The 18,533-nt window shown below is 53.0% G+C and overlaps 6 protein-coding genes across 6 annotated transcripts; 4 read left to right on the top strand and 2 right to left on the bottom strand.

The window, feature by feature from the left end:
• Positions 1-118: 118 nt before the first annotated feature.
• Positions 119-1,566, bottom strand: N0V96_005896 (uncharacterized protein; the record flags this gene model as incomplete). Its single annotated transcript, XM_053189481.1, has 3 exons — positions 119-1,206; positions 1,265-1,465; positions 1,524-1,566. 3 exons carry the CDS (start codon positions 1,564-1,566, stop codon positions 119-121), a joined length of 1,332 nt encoding a protein of 443 aa, XP_053052934.1.
• A 3,024-nt stretch (positions 1,567-4,590) lies between these two features.
• N0V96_005895 (uncharacterized protein) lies at positions 4,591-8,596 on the top strand (the record flags this gene model as incomplete). Its single annotated transcript, XM_053189482.1, has 2 exons — positions 4,591-4,919; positions 4,972-8,596. 2 exons carry the CDS (start codon positions 4,591-4,593, stop codon positions 8,594-8,596), a joined length of 3,954 nt encoding a protein of 1,317 aa, XP_053052935.1.
• A 469-nt stretch (positions 8,597-9,065) lies between these two features.
• On the top strand, positions 9,066-9,551 carry N0V96_005894 (uncharacterized protein; the record flags this gene model as incomplete). The annotated part of the gene is made up of 3 exons (XM_053189483.1): positions 9,066-9,258; positions 9,359-9,439; positions 9,520-9,551. 3 exons carry the CDS (start codon positions 9,066-9,068, stop codon positions 9,549-9,551), a joined length of 306 nt encoding a protein of 101 aa, XP_053052936.1.
• A 592-nt stretch (positions 9,552-10,143) lies between these two features.
• Positions 10,144-11,442, bottom strand: HGH1 (the record flags this gene model as incomplete). The annotated part of the gene is made up of 4 exons (XM_053189484.1): positions 10,144-10,965; positions 11,042-11,155; positions 11,208-11,357; positions 11,422-11,442. The coding sequence occupies 4 exons, from the start codon at positions 11,440-11,442 to the stop codon at positions 10,144-10,146; spliced, it is 1,107 nt and encodes a 368-aa protein (XP_053052937.1).
• A 387-nt stretch (positions 11,443-11,829) lies between these two features.
• ENP1 (snoRNA-binding rRNA-processing protein) lies at positions 11,830-13,402 on the top strand (the record flags this gene model as incomplete). Its single annotated transcript, XM_053189485.1, has 3 exons — positions 11,830-12,443; positions 12,497-12,925; positions 12,982-13,402. 3 exons carry the CDS (start codon positions 11,830-11,832, stop codon positions 13,400-13,402), a joined length of 1,464 nt encoding a protein of 487 aa, XP_053052938.1.
• A 2,757-nt stretch (positions 13,403-16,159) lies between these two features.
• Positions 16,160-17,434, top strand: CDC73 (accessory factor associated with RNA polymerase II; the record flags this gene model as incomplete). Its single annotated transcript, XM_053189486.1, has 2 exons — positions 16,160-16,729; positions 16,787-17,434. The coding sequence occupies 2 exons, from the start codon at positions 16,160-16,162 to the stop codon at positions 17,432-17,434; spliced, it is 1,218 nt and encodes a 405-aa protein (XP_053052939.1).
• Between the last annotated feature and the right edge of the window lie 1,099 nt (positions 17,435-18,533).

Raw genomic sequence — 18,533 nt, 5'->3', positions numbered from 1 at the left:
GTGTAAGAGAGGTTTCGGAGGGCAAAAGTGAAGACCGAAACTCCACCGGAATTTTTATTTTATTTCAACAGATTCAGGTATCTACAGAGTGAGTATCATATGATCTGCCGTCCCATTTCTATGCTACGCTACTGAAGAACTCGTCAAAGTCTCTTTGGATGTTGGCCACGCAGTCGTTGGTATAAATCATCTTTTGCACGTCGGGTGAGGCCCACTTATCCGGCACTGCGCCGGTCTGCCTGGACTCGGCAAACATGCGATCGCGCTCCTCCTTGGCTTTGCCCTCGCCGAGGTGCAGCTGCTTGCCCGAGAGGAAGGCCATGTTGACGAGCTGGGAAGTCCAGTCGCGCCGGGAGAGCTCGTAGGCCTTGAGGCAGCGCCGGAGCGTCGCGGGAGACGTGTCGGGCGCGCGGGCGAGGACCTCGGCGACGACGGAGCCGTCTTCGATGGCCATGGCGGCGCCCTGGCTCAGGTGCGGGAGTGTTGGGTGGCAGGCGTCGCCGAGGAGGGCGACGGGCCCGTCGGTGTGAACCCAGGTCGGTAAGGGCTTGTGCATGCGCAGACGCCACTCGCAGACCTCACCGTCCGGTACGAGGTTAAGCATGCGGTGGACGAGGGGACAGAAGTCGTGGAAGACGTCGAGCATGGCTTTTTTGGAACCCTTTGTGGTGTAGGTCGCGTTCGTGGCGACGGCAAAGTTGGAGTCGGGTTGGGTGGTGGAGAGGTTGTAGATCGTGTGCGAGGAAACGGGATAGGCAATGATGTGGCGCTTCTCGCCGATCCAGCGGATGACCTCGTCCGAGTCGAGGAGGGCGAGGAGTTCCGGGTCGTCGGCGATCTGCTCCCGCTTGAGCATGATGCGGTAGGCGGCCTGGCCAGTATCCTCCTCCCCGCCGACGGCACCAATAGACTCAAGCAGTTGGGCGCGGATGATACTCTTGATGCCGTCGCAAGCGATGAGAACGTCGGACTCGACTGCGTAGGACTCGCCGTCACGCGGCTGCAGTGTGAACGTTGGCTTGGGCGCAAAGGATTCAACCGAGAGCAGCGCTGTCGCGAAATGGAATGTGATGGCGGACTCCTTCTTACAGGCATCGTACATGCCACCAGCAAGGGAGGAGCGGTGGCCGTTGCAGTGGGGGAAGCCGTACAATTTCCGAATGTCGGGCATCTCGACGTGGGCGAGCTCGACATTGGTAGCGCCCTCTATGCTAATATGTCAGTGCTTGTCAGGATGATGCGGTGGTGCAGAGGCCCTCATTACGTCGGATGCTTGAACTCTTCACGTCTGTACACGTCTTCTCGATCTCAGGCCAGCAGCCTAGGCGATCGAGTACGCGGACGACGTTTGGCGGCATTTGAATGCCGGCGCCGACGAAGCCGAGGTTGGAGGCCGTCTCATAGACATCGATGTGCTTGAATCCCTTCTTGGCCAGTGCAAGTGCGCAACCCAAGCCGCCCATTCCTGTGCAACTTCGTGTTAGTGAACTGAATTCAAGGTCATTGAGCCAGGCGGCGAGTACCTGCGCCAATAATGGCAATCTTCAAATCCTTGGGGTCTGCCATTGTGTCTAGTATGCTGCTGTAGTGTTCGCCTCGTAGAGTATCGAATTGCAGAGCTCAGTTGGACCAAAACTTTTGATAATGTCGTCCCAGGAGCTACTTATGAAGTAGACGGCACGGAGCCTCACATGGAGGGGCATGTGGGGGATCGGAGGTAAGCTCGGGGTCCATCATCAGCTGGAGAAGCGGGGAAGCGATCGAGAATGAGGGGGATGCTGCGATATTCCCTAACTCCCCTTGGTCCTTTGATGAGCTGGTAGAGAGCCGGGATCGCAGGACGGGAAGTAAATACGATTCATCGGGGTTGCCATTGGTAGACGAGCCAACTGCCGGTGCGCCGACGGTGTTGTGGGGGTGATGCGAACTTTAGAATACTGCCGAACCCCAAACCCCAATTTCGGGCGGTCAAAGTTGCTTGAATGTTTAGCCAGCGGTCGTGGTTGACGAAGCTGTCAGATGTCGTGTCAAAAGAATTGGCTTAGTCACGAGTACAATTCGGATGTGAAAGTCGGCATGCGTGCTTCTAGACTCCAAAGCAGGCATATGCAGGTGGCCTGGCCCGTCCGTGTGGAAATGTGGCTCGCTAGCTTCATCGCTGACAGCGGCGATTGTGTCTGTGTTGTGTTACCGTACAATGGTGGCTTGCTCACAGGCGCCCAGTCAGGTTTTTGGGGAGTAATCCCCGCGTTCGGAGGGAGGGCCGAAATCTTGTCGTCATGTAGTGAGAGAACGGCACGGTGCCCCGGCGCCGGGACTGTTATGATTTGCCTCGGCCGCTTAAGGGGTGGGAACCCCTGGTGATGGTTCGCTTCTCTCTGCAACGCTCCCACAGCACGATCCCGAGGTGGGTAGCCTTGCTCCGATATCTGGAGGCCAGGAACCCAAAAGCGACAGCTGGAGGAAAAGCAAGGGTTTGTATGGGTGGACGGATGGACGGATGACGGAAGAGGTATGGCGGTGACATGCGATGCCAGTTGTCCATGAATATCTATCGAGAGCAGGATTTTCGATCCTGGGTGTCAGTTCTAGCTCCCTCTTTTGGACATTTCAAATGACGGCTGATATTGTTGTCGGGACATTGTGCCAAGAAATGGGATCCCATTGGACCAGTGCGATACGCGGAAACGAGACGCCCTCATTCCCACTGGTGGTCAATAACCAGCTTCTGCGCTCACTTGCCTTGGCAATAATTGGTGACGCAGAGTGGCAGAACAGACTAGACACCCTTCGGGACGCTTTGTGGCGTAGACAGTATTATGGTGTCGCTTTCTTGTTATCGTGAGACGTGAATGGGCGGCGTCTCGGCGAAAGCTTCGCTTTCCGAGGTGCAGGTGGTTTTTAGGTATTCAAGACTTGGTCTTCAAGTTGACTGTTGGGATACCCCACGACCCGAAATGCTGGCTGGAGGACGGCGCGGACACCGGCATCGAAAGGGTTGGCGAATTCCACAGTCCACCAAAAGGATATTTAGAGTGGCACAGCCACGCAACCTCGCCCCATTTAGCCACGACAACGTCTCTCGGTAAGCTTGTCATTGTGGATAAGGTTCATTGTCTATTCGCCTTGCTTGCACAGGGGTGGCCCGGTCGATTGATAGTATGTACGAGCGGCAAAATAGCCATAGGTGTTCCATTGTGCAGCATGTTCAACCAGATGGCGGTGTTCATGTCGTTGTGCGCACCCGTACGAGGGACAGATGAATTATTTCCTTTGGCTGGGAGGAATCGACAAACGACGATTCTCTCAGGGGTAATCAAGTCTTGAACCTGGTAAGCAAGTTGAATTGGCTAGCGAGGAGTGTCTTTCGGCTGGTACTTGGGATGAAGCGCGCGCTGATCTATTTCTGAGGCATGGGTCAGAATAGCGCGTCAACGTGGGGTGGGTGGTCAAAGGCTGGCCATGCCCACCAGTGCCACCACATCTCTTGAAGTTTGAACAGACTGGACGACTGGAGGGCCAAGGGTCGTGCTGCACATAGCGTCTGTATGGCCCAGTATGGGTACCCATTACGGCAAGCAAATTAGCGATAGCTGGTTTGGTTGGTGGAAGATGGAACTGTACTCTCGTGTGATGAAAGATTAGAGAGACAAAGAGTAGAATGAGAGAGGTTTTGGAGGCATCCGTGGACCGTGGTCGAGGTCCCCTACTGCTCAGACAGTACGTACTCCGTGTACCTATTCTGGCGACATTGGCGACCTCAGTGGTGGTGACTGGCAGATGATTGGACCAGAGTCATGGCGAACCGCGGCGGGATCCCACTTTGTCCCGCAGGGTGGCCGGGGTCTGTTTCGTTTGTAGCGAACAACCAATGAAGCCGCTGATGTCACCAGTTGCAGGGCTCCTGAAGCGAAGTAAGGAAAACCAGCAACAGCGCACCCAGCGATTGACTCTGGGGGGTAACTGGGGGGCCTGCAGCGACTTGAAGCAGTAAAGTGCACCTGCAGTACCCCTGTCCGGGCCCTGGTCGTTGTTGTATCTGCACCTTGTCGGCCAATCAAAGAAGCACAACTACTTCGGTCAAACCCTTTGCCTGCGATTCCTTGGCACTGGCTCGCCTCTGGCCTCTCTCTTACTCTTAACCTCTACGCAGTAGTCTCTCTTCTCTCGTCGTTTCTTGGCCCGGCTAGTTAATTACTTGACATCTGCTTCTCCTCAAAGCTAGAAATCCAGTTGCGCGATAATACCATCGGCCTTGAACACGACAAATAGCCACATTTGGTAATTCTCTTACGACTCCTACCCGACACGAACGAAAATACAGACTTCGACACGACCACGATGCCTATTTTCTTGGTATTGTGAATTAAATCCTCGCCTCCCCCCCACGTTTTTCGTCCCTAGGCCAATTCGTCCCTAGGCCAACCTCGACCTCATCTCGATCTACATCTTCTCCGCCAAGACTATTTCCTTTTCCAACAATACCTTTCCTCAACGCCCACGCGAGCACGACGACAACACATAGCTGTCGAGGCTGGTAGCCACCCGGTGACTCGACACATCGGCATCTCCTGGGCCAACTAGTGGACGATGTCGACGACTCCCACTGCGACACCCTCAGGCTCGGCCACCCTGACGGGTACCCTCGCGTCGTCTCTCGCCTCCTCGCTCTCGACCGCTCTCTCTACTACACTCTCTGCGACATTGAGCTCCAATGGAACCATAACATCCACATCGAGTGCCTCGTCAACATCAGATACTGCCGCTGCTACAACATCAGCACTCAATGTCGCAGGTAGCGAGAAGTACCAAGGAATTACGCTCGTTGCGTTCCTTACTGCCCTGCTCACCGGTTTGGTGGTCTTTGCCATCCAAATCATTGCCTTTCTGCTTTTAAGAAACAAGATCGCGCGTATCTTGTGCGTATACCTGCTTGACTATCCCTTGCTATACAACACTAACGAACCGCAGCAAACCGAAAACGTATCTCGTCCCCGAGCGTGAAAGAACCGAATCACCCCCTAGCGCACCATGGAGTTTAATCAGCACCCTGGTCAAATACAATGACCGCGAGATCATCAAGAAGTGCGGATTGGACGCCTATTTCTTCTTACGATATCTCAGAACCCTGCTCACCATCTTTATCCCAATTGCGGCAATCGTCATTCCCATTTTGACACCGCTAAACTACAGCGATGGCCAAGGTCACGATCTCGTCGATGAGGCCAAGAAGAATGACACTACCAATGGCACCAGCTCTTCTTCAGTCCGTCTCATGGCCAGAGCCAATAACGACGCTACGACAGTGCCTACCGGTCTGGACACTTTGGCATGGGGCAATGTGGGTAAGAACCACACCGGTCGTTACTGGGCACACTTGATTCTTGCATTGCTCGTAATCATTTGGGTCTGCACAGTCTTCTTCTTCGAGCTGCGCGTTTATGTCAAAGTTCGCCAGGACTACTTGACAAGTGCCGAGCATAGACTCCGTGCTTCTGCCACAACTATCCTCGTCAACAGCATTCCTTCCAAATGGTTGACCGAAGAGGCTCTGAGTGGTCTGTTTGATGTTTTTCCCGGTCAAATTCGAAACATCTGGCTTAACCGCGACCTAACTCCACTCCTTGAAAAGATCCAGCAGCGGGAAGACGTCCATCTGAAACTTGAATCCGCTGAAACAGATCTGGTCAAAGCTGCGAAGAAGAAGCAACTCAAGAGAAAGAAACAGGAAGAGAAGGCTGCGAGAAAGGCTTCCAAGTCCAAGGGCCCATCAAGGCAGGAGCAGGCTCTTAGGAGACAGGCAGAAGATGCCGAGGCCAAAAAGAGGGCCGAAGCTGGTCAAGGTGTTAGTTCCGGTGAGCACGACGAGGTCCCTCACGATATTAGCGCCGTCATCAACGAGAACCGCGATGATGCAAAGTCGAGACGCTCGAGCACATCATCTTCGAGCTCATCCGAAGATGGTAATCGACCCCAGTCTAAGGGCTTCGGGTTGGGCCTTATCGGCGACGGCGTCACCAAGGTTGGGAAAGGTTTGCTTGGTGGCCTCGGAAAGGCTCAAAAAGAAATCAAGGAATTCACTGAAGATGTAGACGACACCGTTGAGACCACCAACGGCTTCGCTATGCTTCACCCAGACAACCGTCCGCGCAAAGTTCAAATCCTGGCCGACAACGACCGACCCGCCACGCCCAAAAGTACAAAGGACACCACGGAGCAAGTCGAGCCGCTTGAGAACACTGAGACGCACAAGACTCACTCTAGAAACGTTTCTGCTGTCTCCCAGGAAACTGCCGATCCGAACTACAAGCGAAGCTACGAGCCATTTGGCAACGGCAACACCGTTCGCAAAGTCAGCAACCTGGACCACATGTACGATAAGGAAACGCGTAAATTCTGGCAATTTTGGAAAGCCCCTGCTGGTGGCTACGCGTCTCCTGTGCCTCAAGGATTCGATGGCGGAGAGTACCCATTCAACCAAAAGTCGAAGGACAAGACCTTGTGGCAGAACATCAAGTCTTACATTCCCTTCATGGGCGACGACGAACAAATTCCTGTCGACTACCCTGAATGGAATGCTGTCGGCGGTGAATACAAGAACATCTTGGATGACGACGCCGAATGGCGCAAATGGGTCAAGGAAAAGGACAGGCCGACTCATCGACTTCCGCGCTGGGGTTTCCCGAACTGGCTTGCATGGCTCACATTTGGCCCCAAGGTTGACACTATCTACTGGTGCCGCTCTGAGCTGGCCCGTCTGAACGTCGAGATTGATGACGATCAAGCGCACCCAGAGCGGTATCCCCTCATGAACTCCGCCTTCATCCAATTCAACCACCAAGTCTCAGCGCACATGGCTTGCCAAAGTCTCATGCACCACATTCCAAAGCACATGTCACCTCGAATCAACGAAGTATCGCCAAAGGATGTAATTTGGGACAACATGGCCATGAAGTGGTGGCATGAGTCAATCAGATCTGGCACCGTCACCATCATCATTGCGGCCATGGCTTTCTTCTGGGCTATTCCCATTGCCTTTACGGCGTCAATTGCCAACATTGATGGTCTGGTTGACAGGTTTCCGTGGCTGGACTGGATCAAGAAGGCGCCCATCGATAAAGTCGCTTCTGCCGTTGCTGGTGTCTTGCCAGCGATTCTGCTCGCCCTTCTGCTCTTCATCGTCCCTCATATCCTCGAACAGCTTGCCCTCTTCCGGGGTGTCAAGACGGGATCACAGAAAGCAGAATTCGTCCAGCGATTCTACTTCGTCTTCCTCTTCATCCAAGTCTTCCTCGTCGTTTCCATCGCGTCGTTCTTTACGGCGTCGGCCGAAAAATTGGCCCAGAACTTCGAAGGGCTTACCAATGTCACGAACATTCTGGATCTCCTTGCCGACAACCTACCAAGAGCGTCAAACTATTTCTTCTCCTACATGTTGCTCCAGGCATTGTCTGTGAGTTCTGGTACATTGCTTCAGATCGGCGCTGTCCTGGTTTGGTACATCCTGGCCAGAATTCTTGACTCTACAGCCCGCGACAAGTGGAAGCGGAACACGACCTTGTCAAAAATTGCGTGGGGTCAATTCTTCCCTGTCTACACCAACTTTGCGTGTATTGCACTTGTCTACTGCGTCGTTGCCCCGCTCATTTCGCTCTTCGCGGTCTTGACGTTTGGCCTGCTGTGGTTTGCTCAACGCTACAGTATGCTCTATGTTACGCGGTTTGAGAATGATACAGGCGGTGTCTTGTACCCCCGCGCGATCAACCAGACGTTCACGGGCCTGTACGTGATGGAGGCTTGCTTGGCAGGCTTGTTCTTCATCGTGCAAGATGAACATGACAACAACACTGCCGTGCCGCAGGGTATCATTATGCTCATCACCATTGGATTCACGGCCGTTTACCAAATCTCGCTCAATACGTCCTTTTCGCCGCTGTTCCGATACTTGCCCATCACCGTCGAAGACGAGGCAGTCATCCGTGACGAAGCATTCCAACGAGCACAGAACAAGCGCCTAGGACTCGGCGACGACGACGATGATGAAGACGATGAGAAGACGCCAATGAGAAACGGAGATGGTGCGGGATCGGTCAATCGCGATATCGAAATGCAAACTATGAGCAACGGGGCACCTAAGAGGAAGCCTTCGACTATGCGTAAGGTCAAGGATGTTGGTCACTGGGCTAAGCGGGAAGGTAAAAACCTGCGCAGCAAGACCTGGAAGATGGGCCCCGCACCCGTACACACGGCGGCCGAGTACCGACGTCAGCAGCGAAATAAGGATCTCGAGGCTCAACGGGCGCTGGGAGAAGCGTTGTATGGCGGTTTCCACGACGAAATCGAAGACTTGACGCCCGATGAGCGTGACGCACTCGTTAAGAACGCGTTCAAGCATTACGCTCTTCGGGCGCGCGCGCCTGCAGTCTGGCTGCCCCGTGACGATATTGGGGTGAGCGATGACGAGATCCGGCGCACCAAGGAGTACAGCGAACACATCTGGATCAGTAACGAGGGCACGGCTCTTGACAGCAAGGTTCGCGTGGTGTATGGCGCCAACCCGCCCGATTTCTCAGAGATTGACATTATCAACCTTTGAATTGTGTATTTGAATATGTAATGAAACAAACGCATATACCCAGCCGGCGTTCAGAGGAAACATTAGCATTAGAGAAAAACAGAAATAGCGTTAGTGTTTTAGAGTATTGAAATGCAGCCCCTGAATACTCCTAACTTGCAATTCTACCACCACCACCTGTCATACTGCGTCAATTAACATCGTGATGAATCCGACACAGACAAAGACCTGGAAAGAGGAATATGGGACGAACACCTACTGCTTATAAATCATCAAAGACCAATGACGTTGGAGACTCGACGAAGATTCAAAGGCGCATAGACGACGCATTCCCCGCATCCCCCCCTCTTCTCGCATTGAGTTGCTGCTCATATACTGCGGATTCAACTACAGTCAATCTCATCCTTGCGAAACGTAGAGTCTTCTATCAAACCAGCAGGTTGCTACTTTTGACCACATTGAAGTGAACGGAAAGCGCAAGGAAACAAAGATGACCAAGACCGGGAAAGCCAAGGCCGTCGTCAACGGCACCACGCTCGCGGAGGCGACGGAGTGGGAGGAGGTCGAGGGAAACGTCTACTTCCCGCCCTCGGCCGTCAAGACGGAGGCGTTTGAGAAGACGGAGACGACGACGTTTTGTCCTTGGAAGGGGACTGCGAATTATTACTCGGTGAAAGTCGGGGGTGAGCTCGAGTCCTGATATCTTTTGATTTGATCTACTACTCCCATGCATTTGGGTTTTACAGCGGCTGACTATGGGGGATGGCGTGGATGTGTGTGTAGATGACAAACTCAAGGACGCTGCTTGGTATTATCCTACGCCCAAGGATGGGGCGAAGGAGATCAAGGACCATGTTGCCTTTTGTGAGTTATTTCCCGCGTTTGCTTTGGGGGTTCTGATGTAGGGGATTGAGGTGAGACGACGGGCTGACTTTGTGGGATAGACAAGAGTAAGGTGACTGTCACTGTCGAGTAAGGGATCTTGAGAGAAAGCTAAGGGGTACGTGAGGGCTTGTTTGGAGCTCCGATATTGATCCAAATTAACGGCAGGAAAGGCTGTCAGATATCAAAAGCAATGCAGATCAACTCAGCACCGTCTATTTTCTCGAGTCTACTGAATACTTCTCCGTGTTGCTCCTCCGCTCTGGGTTTTGTTGGGATGTCGTCGGCGTGCCCCACTTTTGCTGAAATACTGTCATGATATCTCACCTCACTTCATAAGGAAAGGAACGAAGAAGCAGGAAGCACAAAAACAGCAGAAAGAAGGCCGCCCGGGATGAGGATCGAACCCAGCGCCAATAAATGGCAGCGGTGAAGGTAGTCATGCGCCTCAACCCAGTTGGCCAGATAGACGAGCCAAATGTCCAAGATATTTACTGAGGCGAACGAAAGGATTGAATGTATACCCTCTGCGTCAGTCACCGGGTCGGTTCCTTCCTCAGGCATGTCAAATATTCATGGGATGAAAAAAATACCAACTTTTGGATTTTGGACCTGGGTATCCCCTCTTTCTACATAAGCCATGACCATAGGGAAGAACTTGCACACCTCATCATGATACTACCCGTCTAGACCTCAACAATCTCATCATCGTCGTCATCATCGATCTCCTCGACCTTTGAGCCATTGGTCAGCTCCTTAGGCTTGGACTCCGCCTCGCCCTCGCCCTCCTCTGGCTCCTCGTCTCTCATCAGAACTTGCACCAGACGGTCGCAGGCATCTTTGACGCCTTCGTCGTTGACGCGGGAGTGGTTTTCGCGGATGATAGGGTACACGCTGACTCTTCTCAGCAGATCACGGCCTCCTCTCGTCGTCGTGAAGAGCAGAAGCGTCTCGATGTGCGTTTGGATGATCTTGGGATCCGAGTCACGCTTCTTGTCGGGGGGCAAGAGCTGCAGATCAGGCAGCATGCCCATGGTGTCGTCCTCGTCGTACTCCTCGCTGCCGGTGATGGGGAGGAGGATGTACGGCAGGATGTCGACCTCGTCCTCATCCATGAAGGTGGAATGGAATTGGATCTCAAATGCGACGTTCTTGATCGTGCTCGCGACACCCTTCCTCCGGATCTCGGACTGGTGCTCGGTGAAGACCTTGAGCTTGGTGATGGGGATGACTTCGTCATAGTCTTGCCGAGTGACAAAGTGCTGGCGCACTTCGGCGTGCTTGGTGAGATCTGCAAAGAGGTAGGCGAGGTAGTCGTAGTCGGCGTCCTTGTTGTAGGCACCCTTTTCTTTTACGAAGAGATCGACTAGCTGGTTCAGAACTAAGTCGTTGGACTTGAGCTCTGCTGGCGGTGTTTGCTTCTTGGTAACAATAGTGTTGAGTCCATCCCACTTTGCCAAGTTGGCAAGCAGCATTGCCATCAGGTTGGCGTTTGCCTCATCGGGTTTCTATTGGAACGGGGTTAGCAAATCGCATAGCTCCATTACTGCGTGGTTCTATGCCAAGTTAAGAAAGTTGACATACTACTACCAAGTCCAGGAGAATATCGATGAACTTCTGGTCTGTTGCCACGTTCTCAAGAACGTCTTTCTCGGCAGTGAGGTTGACGAGAATGGTCAACGCATGTTCTGCGATTTTCTGTGTATTGTCAGTCTCGGGATCAGGCAGGTGATGAAAGCCTTGTGCTTACAGGGTGATCTCTGACTAGGAACTTGAGATGCTTTACGGGAGTCAAGTTCTCTGTCTTGAAAATTGCCGGGTCCGCTTGTGAGTAGCCTACGAGGTTCTCGATGGCTACCTTTCTGAGATTCGCATTGGGATGAGCGATGAAGCCCACGAGCTATCGCATCATGAGATGAGTCCAACAAAGTGCAAGGTAGGCATTTCTGATCGAGTAAGCATACCTCTTCCAATTCTGTAGGCATTTTTGGATTATATTCAGTGTGGATCGAGGATAAAAAGACAGAACTGCGTGAAATATGCTACTTTCCTAAAGCCTTTTGAGGAGAGGTCTCAATTTCACTATAAGACAGACTCGCAGAGTCACTTGCAGAAGCTTTTTGGTGGGGGTTTGGTGGCGGGGCATTGACTCTGCTCGCCGATGAAGTCAACATCAGGGGTTCTCATTGGACAAAGGACCAGAAAAGCCCCATAACAAACCGGTCCAGGGTTCTGGGCACTAATCAGGCGCGGGGCAATCGATAAGGAAAATCAAAAATTTCTGGCTCACAGGAAAAAAAAAAGAGGCACCGCTTATCCCGCCTGCCAGTCGTACTCCGCCACGACCATTTCTCACCGAGTGATTCTCAACAATGGGCAAGGCTACCACCCCGACCGACCGCCAGTCGCGGAGACACAACCCTTTGCAGGATGATATCCTTGCTACGGGTCCCTTGAAGAACAAGGCGCCCAAGAGAAAGAAGGGCAAGAACTCGGACGAAGAAGACAATGGCGAAGGCTTCGTCGATGCGACACGGAGTCGCACCATTCTCAAGCTAGGCCGAGAGCTTGCCGAGGAGGACGGTTCTGCGAAGCCTCAAGCCGCAGTGAAACCTACTGTCGACCTTTTCGGAATCGAATCGAGATACGGCACCGATGTTGGCGACGAGCAGGCGTACGACGATGAGGAGGCCTGGGGCGAAGAGGACGAAATTGTTGAGGAGATCGAGATCGACCCCGAAGACCTCGAGACATATCGCAAATTCTTGCCCGAGGCCGAAGATGACCCTGCGGCAATGCTGAACCAGCACGGCTGGGGCAGCAAGGGTCCCGACGACGAGATGGCTGGCGGTGGCACCAACTTGACGGAACTCATCCTGGAGAAGATTGCGGCGCACGAGGCTGCCGAGGCCCGGAAAGCAGCGGGCGTCCCCGTTCGTGATGAGGAATATGAGCTTCCCCCGAAGGTCGTTGAAGTATACACAAAGTATGTACCCCAGATTGGCTCTCGCCGGAAGTTTGTTGCTAACCGTTTGATAGGGTTGGATTCATTCTGTCGCGATACAAGAGCGGCCCCCTGCCAAAACCCTTCAAAATTTTGCCAACTCTGCCTCATTGGGAGGACATTATTGAGGTTACGGAACCCCAAAAGTGGACGCCGAACGCTGTTTACCAAGCGACGAGGATCTTTTCTGCTTCGAAGCCCATCGTCTGCCAGAAGTTCATGGAGCTTGTTGTCCTCGACAAGGTCCGCGAGGATATCTACGAGAACAAGAAGCTGAATGTGCACTTGTTCGACGCGCTGAAAAAGAGTCTGTACAAGCCCCGAGCGTTCTTCCTCGGCTTCTTGTTCCCCCTTCTTTCCAGCGGCTGCACGATTCGTGAGGCGCAGATTGTTTCTGCCGTGCTCGTCAGAGTGTCAGTGCCAGTACTTCATTCCGCTGCGGCTTTGAAGGGTATCACCGAGATGTAGGCTACCCCGTTCTTTAAGTTTTGGCCGTGATTATTTGCTAACGCGGCTGTAGTGCTGCTCAGGAAGCTTCGGCGGGCACCGAGGGCGGTGGTGCGGCCAACATCTTCATTAAGGCTCTGCTGGAGAAGAAGTACGCCCTTCCGTACCAGGTCATCGACTCGCTCGTCTTCCATTTCCTGCGATTCAGAAGCGTAGACCCTGCATCCATCAAGGAGGGCCAGTCCTTCTCTGGAGACATGGTCAAGTCGCTGCCCGTCGTCTTCCACCAAAATCTTCTGGCATTCGCCCAGAGATACAGAAACGACCTAAGTGAGGACCAGCGAGAGGCGCTGTTGGACTTGCTGTTGACCCACGGCCACCACTCTATTGCGCCTGAGATTAGGCGAGAGTTACTGGCTGGCAGAGGAAAGGGAGTGGCTGTTGAACAGCAGAGTGCCGCATTCGACGGCGATGATACGATGCTCGTGGATTGAACGACACATGAAAAAAACTGGGACATGGGAACTGGAGCTTGGCCAACCCCTGGGCATTAGAAGGCGTTAGCAGGTCTGATTTGATACCCACAATCCTAATCGAGTGGATTCTGAGAAGCTCTTGACATCTTGATGCGTGACTCATTTTTCTACGGACTTCCTACTTGGCAGGAGTCGCTTTGCTCGTCTCAAGGTACCTGAGGTAGGTGTTCCATCCTGCCGTAGACGGCCGTAGACGGAGGTCAACGAGGAACACCACGTGCCGTCTTCAGCACTGAACTTCTCAAGCCCCTGCCACAAGACTTTCGACCAAACTTTGTCCTTAGATCTTTTCTCTTGATTACCTTCGAGTATCTGTATGATTCTCCCTGTATCCTCCTTAGCCCTCCTCATTTGGCCGGCCATTGACTTCACGAATCCCTAGCAAGCCGGCCAAATGGCCTTTATCTATGCACTCGACGGAAATAATACAGCGCCAGCACACCAGAGCTCTAGAAATGGTCTGCCAATGAGTACCGTGGCATTCAACGACACTTTCCAAGACCCCATCCGGACTCGCAGACGGACGTAAGTCTGCCAGGTGCTGGTAATGACAGCTCTTGACGCTAAACCCATTCACAGATCGTCTTCGCAGTCTTATCCCATATCTCATCGCGACGTTCAAAGGCTGTCCTTCAAAACAGCGCTCCGAGTCACTTGCCCTGAAGGGTCGCAATTTGCACCTGGAGATAGCTGGGATGGATCCAGTACGCCCAAGAGGGGACAGTGTGACGGTTATTTTGGGTCGCTGCCAGCAACACCTCCTACGCCGCAGTCACTGCCCCGTCCCAGCACCAGGTCAACTCCAACTCAGCCGTCTCCAAGGGACTGGCCAATGACTCCGAGGCCTGGAAGCTATCATGACCCCCCAAGGCCCCCCAAAGAAGGATGCGAGTAGGTCTGGTTTCCAGAAGGATATTGGGCTGAGCGAGAGATCATCTCTAGAAAAGAGCGCCAAGGCAGCGCGAACAAGCGTTGGAAATGGGCAAACAGATCCCCCAAGATTCGGAATGTCAGTACCAGTGAGCAAGAGATGCTGCCTCCTGATGTTCCCCCATCTCCAAGGTCCGCACTCAGCTCCAATGGGCCGCTTAGCCCCTCGTCGGAGGAGTTCCAGACTAGAGTCTTGCAGAATACATTGCTTCACACAGTACGACCTAGTTTGGACCGGATGCCGAGCATTCAGCATACCCTCAATTTACCGGAGGAAAAAAGAGCCATGATACGCCAAGAGCCTCCACCAGAGTTAGCACAGCCGGTGGAACCAACTCACGGCTCAAGTTCTGGTACTCCATCGATAAGCCAAAGCATCCAGAGCCGTAGAAGCATCAAAATGTTCTCTTTGTTCAAGAACATGACCGTCAGTACATCCTTATTAGATCGAGCGGGGCTTATTCTAACGTCGAGCAGAAGCAATCGTCCGGGTCGATATCCGAATCTCCGGCCTCCGAGCAACTCGCCGACGTACCGAAGAATATCTCAAGCTCTCCAATAACGAAAACGCTCACTTGGTTCACCAACAAAGAAGATCAAAGGTCTACGGCCACAGGCACAAGCTGGTTCGGCAAGGCCCCTTGGCATCGCAAAGACTCCAACGACACCATCAGCAGTGCCACAAGTTCTGTACGAGACTTTTTGGCAGGAAAAACACCACCTGTCACGCCTGATCCCGAGGGCTTTCTGAGTCGTAGGAAACCAAAAGTCCGCCGATCTTGACGTAAGCTAACATCAAGAAACAGGCCAACAAGACTCTACTCTAACCCCATACCCTGCTGGAGTGAGTGCATCCAGATCTTCCTCAAGAAGTGTTGAACTGACTGTCACTCCAGGAAGCTACAAGGGTGAGAACCCCGCCAACGCACGAGGACACTGCGGATGGGAAGCCACGAGGCTTTTTCACAGACATGGTTCCACCTGGAGAAGACAGTGATACCTGGGACGCTGCTCAACCGGCCAGATCTACGAGCGTTAAACGAAACCAAACGAGATGCGACGATAGTCTCCCAAAAAGACCCAAGGAGTGGTGGGAAGCAAAGCAACGAATACAACCCAAGCGGAGACTAACAGGACCTCGCAATTTCGAATTCGATATTCCGGAGCACCTACCCAGTAGTCCAATGTGTCCGGCGAACCCTAAACACTTATCGGGTGGTGCTGGAGTTTGTGTTTATCATGGAAGGGGGAGAAAAGAGTCAACACTCAAGGTAGAGCATAAAATGAGTGACAGACGCCAAGGATCAGAAGTGTCCATCACCTCGGAGACCGATGAAAGATCAATATGGGACTGATGCTGGCTTAGCCTTTGTTCGCGACCTAGGAAAAACCAAATGAACGTATTCTCAAGGTCCTGTTATCTTGTGTGGGCATCACTAGTAATCATGGGTTCTCCAAGCCAATTATGATAGGGAAGTGTAGGTCAAGGTTGAGAGAAAGCAGCTTGAAGTTTGGAGGTGTAGGGGAGGCCCAATTGTGGCACAGCTCCATTGGCGAGCAATTAATATGGACCACGAGATGTGGCTGAAAATGGCGATGGCCAGCAAGTGAGGCTGAACCTCTAGCCCCAAATTTCGAGGCTGCCAAACACCCCGTCGCATCTACACATACAACCCAATCACGCTCAATTCGGTCATCCAATCCTTTTGGTCATCTTTTCAGGCTTTCAGAAGCTCTACAAGGGCCCGATATTCATCAGCCTAATTGTTTCTTCTACTTATCATTATGGCTGCTAACGAGCAGGACCCATTGCTCCTGCTGCGGCAATCCATCGCATCGAAACGACCTGCAGTTCCCACAGCTTCAGCCGATGCTTCTGCGACCGAGGTTCCTCTCTCGCAAGCTACCTATCTACTCTTCTCGCACCCAGCTCCCGTTTCTGTATCGCTCTCGACACCGACGCGTTTCATTTCAAGCGACCGCCCGGTCGACCTGAGATCCATTTACTTCGCCTGGCTAAACAAGGATGTTGCGATTCCCGAATACAACGCGAGCGCGACCCGCCTCAACGAAGAGCTGGGCAGCCTAGGCACTGTCCAAAATCTTGCCTTTGTCGAACGTTTAGACTTGTTCACTTGGCTGGAAGGCGCTAGTGAGGAGAGTGAACACATCAAGCCTTTGGCTGGCGACAAGGACGGCAAGGAGGGAGTTAGTGCGAGCGCGTCCAAGACTGCCCCAGCAACTGCGGCGAGTCGAGCTGGACGAGGCACTTTGGACCCTAGATTGGCGGTCATCTACAATGGAGAACGCAAGATGGGGGATCGCAACTCCGTGTTGCGCGGCGTGAAGCACACGGTGAGTTGCAATCAACCTCACTACCAAGTTGCACATGACTGACTCGATTGTTCTTAGGACTTCTCCCATGTCCGCAAGCTCGCTGTTCCCTTCATCCAGAAGAAGCCCAATGGCTCGTCGAACATCAGCGCCAACCCATCCCTCGCGCTCAACCAGAAGGCTCCGACGCGCCGGCCAGACCCGATTATCCTCCTCTCGCCCTCTGCCTCTTCTCTACTGCGCCTGTCCAACATTCGCTCCTTCCTCGAGGAAGGACGCTACGTGCAGCCTGACGGCAGCGCTGCCGCTAGCATGCTACACGTCTCTCGCATCATGAAGGATATCGACCCTTCGCGGCCTATGCGTTTCATCCTTGTCGAAGGCCCTGAGCAGTTCAAACCCGAGTACTGGAATCGTGTTGTCGCAGTCTTCACCACTGGCCAGTCGTGGCAGTTCAAGAACTACAAGTGGAGCTCCCCCCCGGATCTGTTCCGCCGCATTTTGGGCATCTTCATCGGCTGGCGCGGGGAGCAACCGCCAGATAGCGTCAAGGACTGGGGCCACCGCGTGTTGCAGCTCGGCGTTGATCGCTGGCGTGATGGAACTGGTGCTCAGGAGGCGGCAAAGTTCAGGGACAAGGAAGCTGCAGAGTCGATCTGGCGGGCGATTGAGGCGAACATGAAGAACAAGGGATGGACAAAAACCACTGCGCCGACCCAGCTATGAGGTTCCATGAGAGCCTTTAAGGAAAGCGCACAGAGATGGCTGTCATTGATGCTACGGGACCGAGGACTAGAATATCCGACTTCCACATAAGAGCTACAGTCTTCCATGCATGTAAAAGTAAAACACAGAGGGGCTGGGAAACAAGTTCACAGCGATGGCGTTCAAGGATTGATTTGTGCCAGGCGGCTAGCAGAGGGGACTGCTCTGGGGCAACTGTTAAGATTTCAGATACTAGAGTGACAACCATGACATCAAAGTCTCGACAATGAATATTCGAAAAGTGTCCAGGCTATCTAGTGACATTAGCGAGGGGATGCGACTGAGCCGAGAAAATACCCATAGATACATGTGAAATGTACCCATCCTATTCTTGTGCTGGGCGATTCAAGATGAATGGTGTCGATTTGACAAGGATGCGGGAGGTTCTAGCTACCTGTGTCCATCGAGTAGGTTATCTTGAGACCATATTTACTGTGATACGACCGCTACGAAAGACGAACGTCGCTGATGCACTGGACATCCGTATGACCCTTGTCTGTCTAGATGGCGGGGGCGGGTCCTGATCCTGACGTCGTCTAGCATATGTGTTCGGTCCTAAGGCAAGGTGTACGGTCGATCATCCCCTCTCGCCATTGTTGCGAATACTTGGAGGGGGTTCAAACTCGTGAGAAGCAATAAACCGGCTTTGGGATGTTTACGTAGCTGCGTAGGTTCGACCGGCGCGGTAGTGGGCTCTAAACTCGCGTGGACTTGGGTTCATGCGGGGGAGGCGTCCGGCGGGCTTACCGCAGATGAACCAAGCTGGGAGTCCGGGCAACGGCAATTTTGGGATGTCTATATTATTAGCCACCTTAATGTGCTGGAGAGCAATTTGGTTCCTTGGCCACAAGAAGCTCGTATAGGCAATGTTATCTGGCTCAAGACGTTTTGAGGATAATGTGTCTTGAACAGATGTAAGGCGAAATTGGGGGTTCTGAGGCCTCAGCTCAGATAGCTCCAGTCGGGGATTTTCAAGCTATTGTCTAATTACCTTAGTGTCAGCTTAGGCCGGCACGAGGTTGCCGAAGACTGGATTCGCCTCCAAACGTCTTGTCTCTCG

Source organism: Colletotrichum fioriniae (genome assembly GCF_027942845.1).
Source record: "Colletotrichum fioriniae strain IMI 355084 chromosome Unknown scaffold_6, whole genome shotgun sequence".
In the NCBI taxonomy this organism is placed as follows: domain Eukaryota; kingdom Fungi; phylum Ascomycota; class Sordariomycetes; order Glomerellales; family Glomerellaceae; genus Colletotrichum; species Colletotrichum fioriniae.
This window is presented reverse-complemented; position numbering and strand designations above follow the sequence as displayed.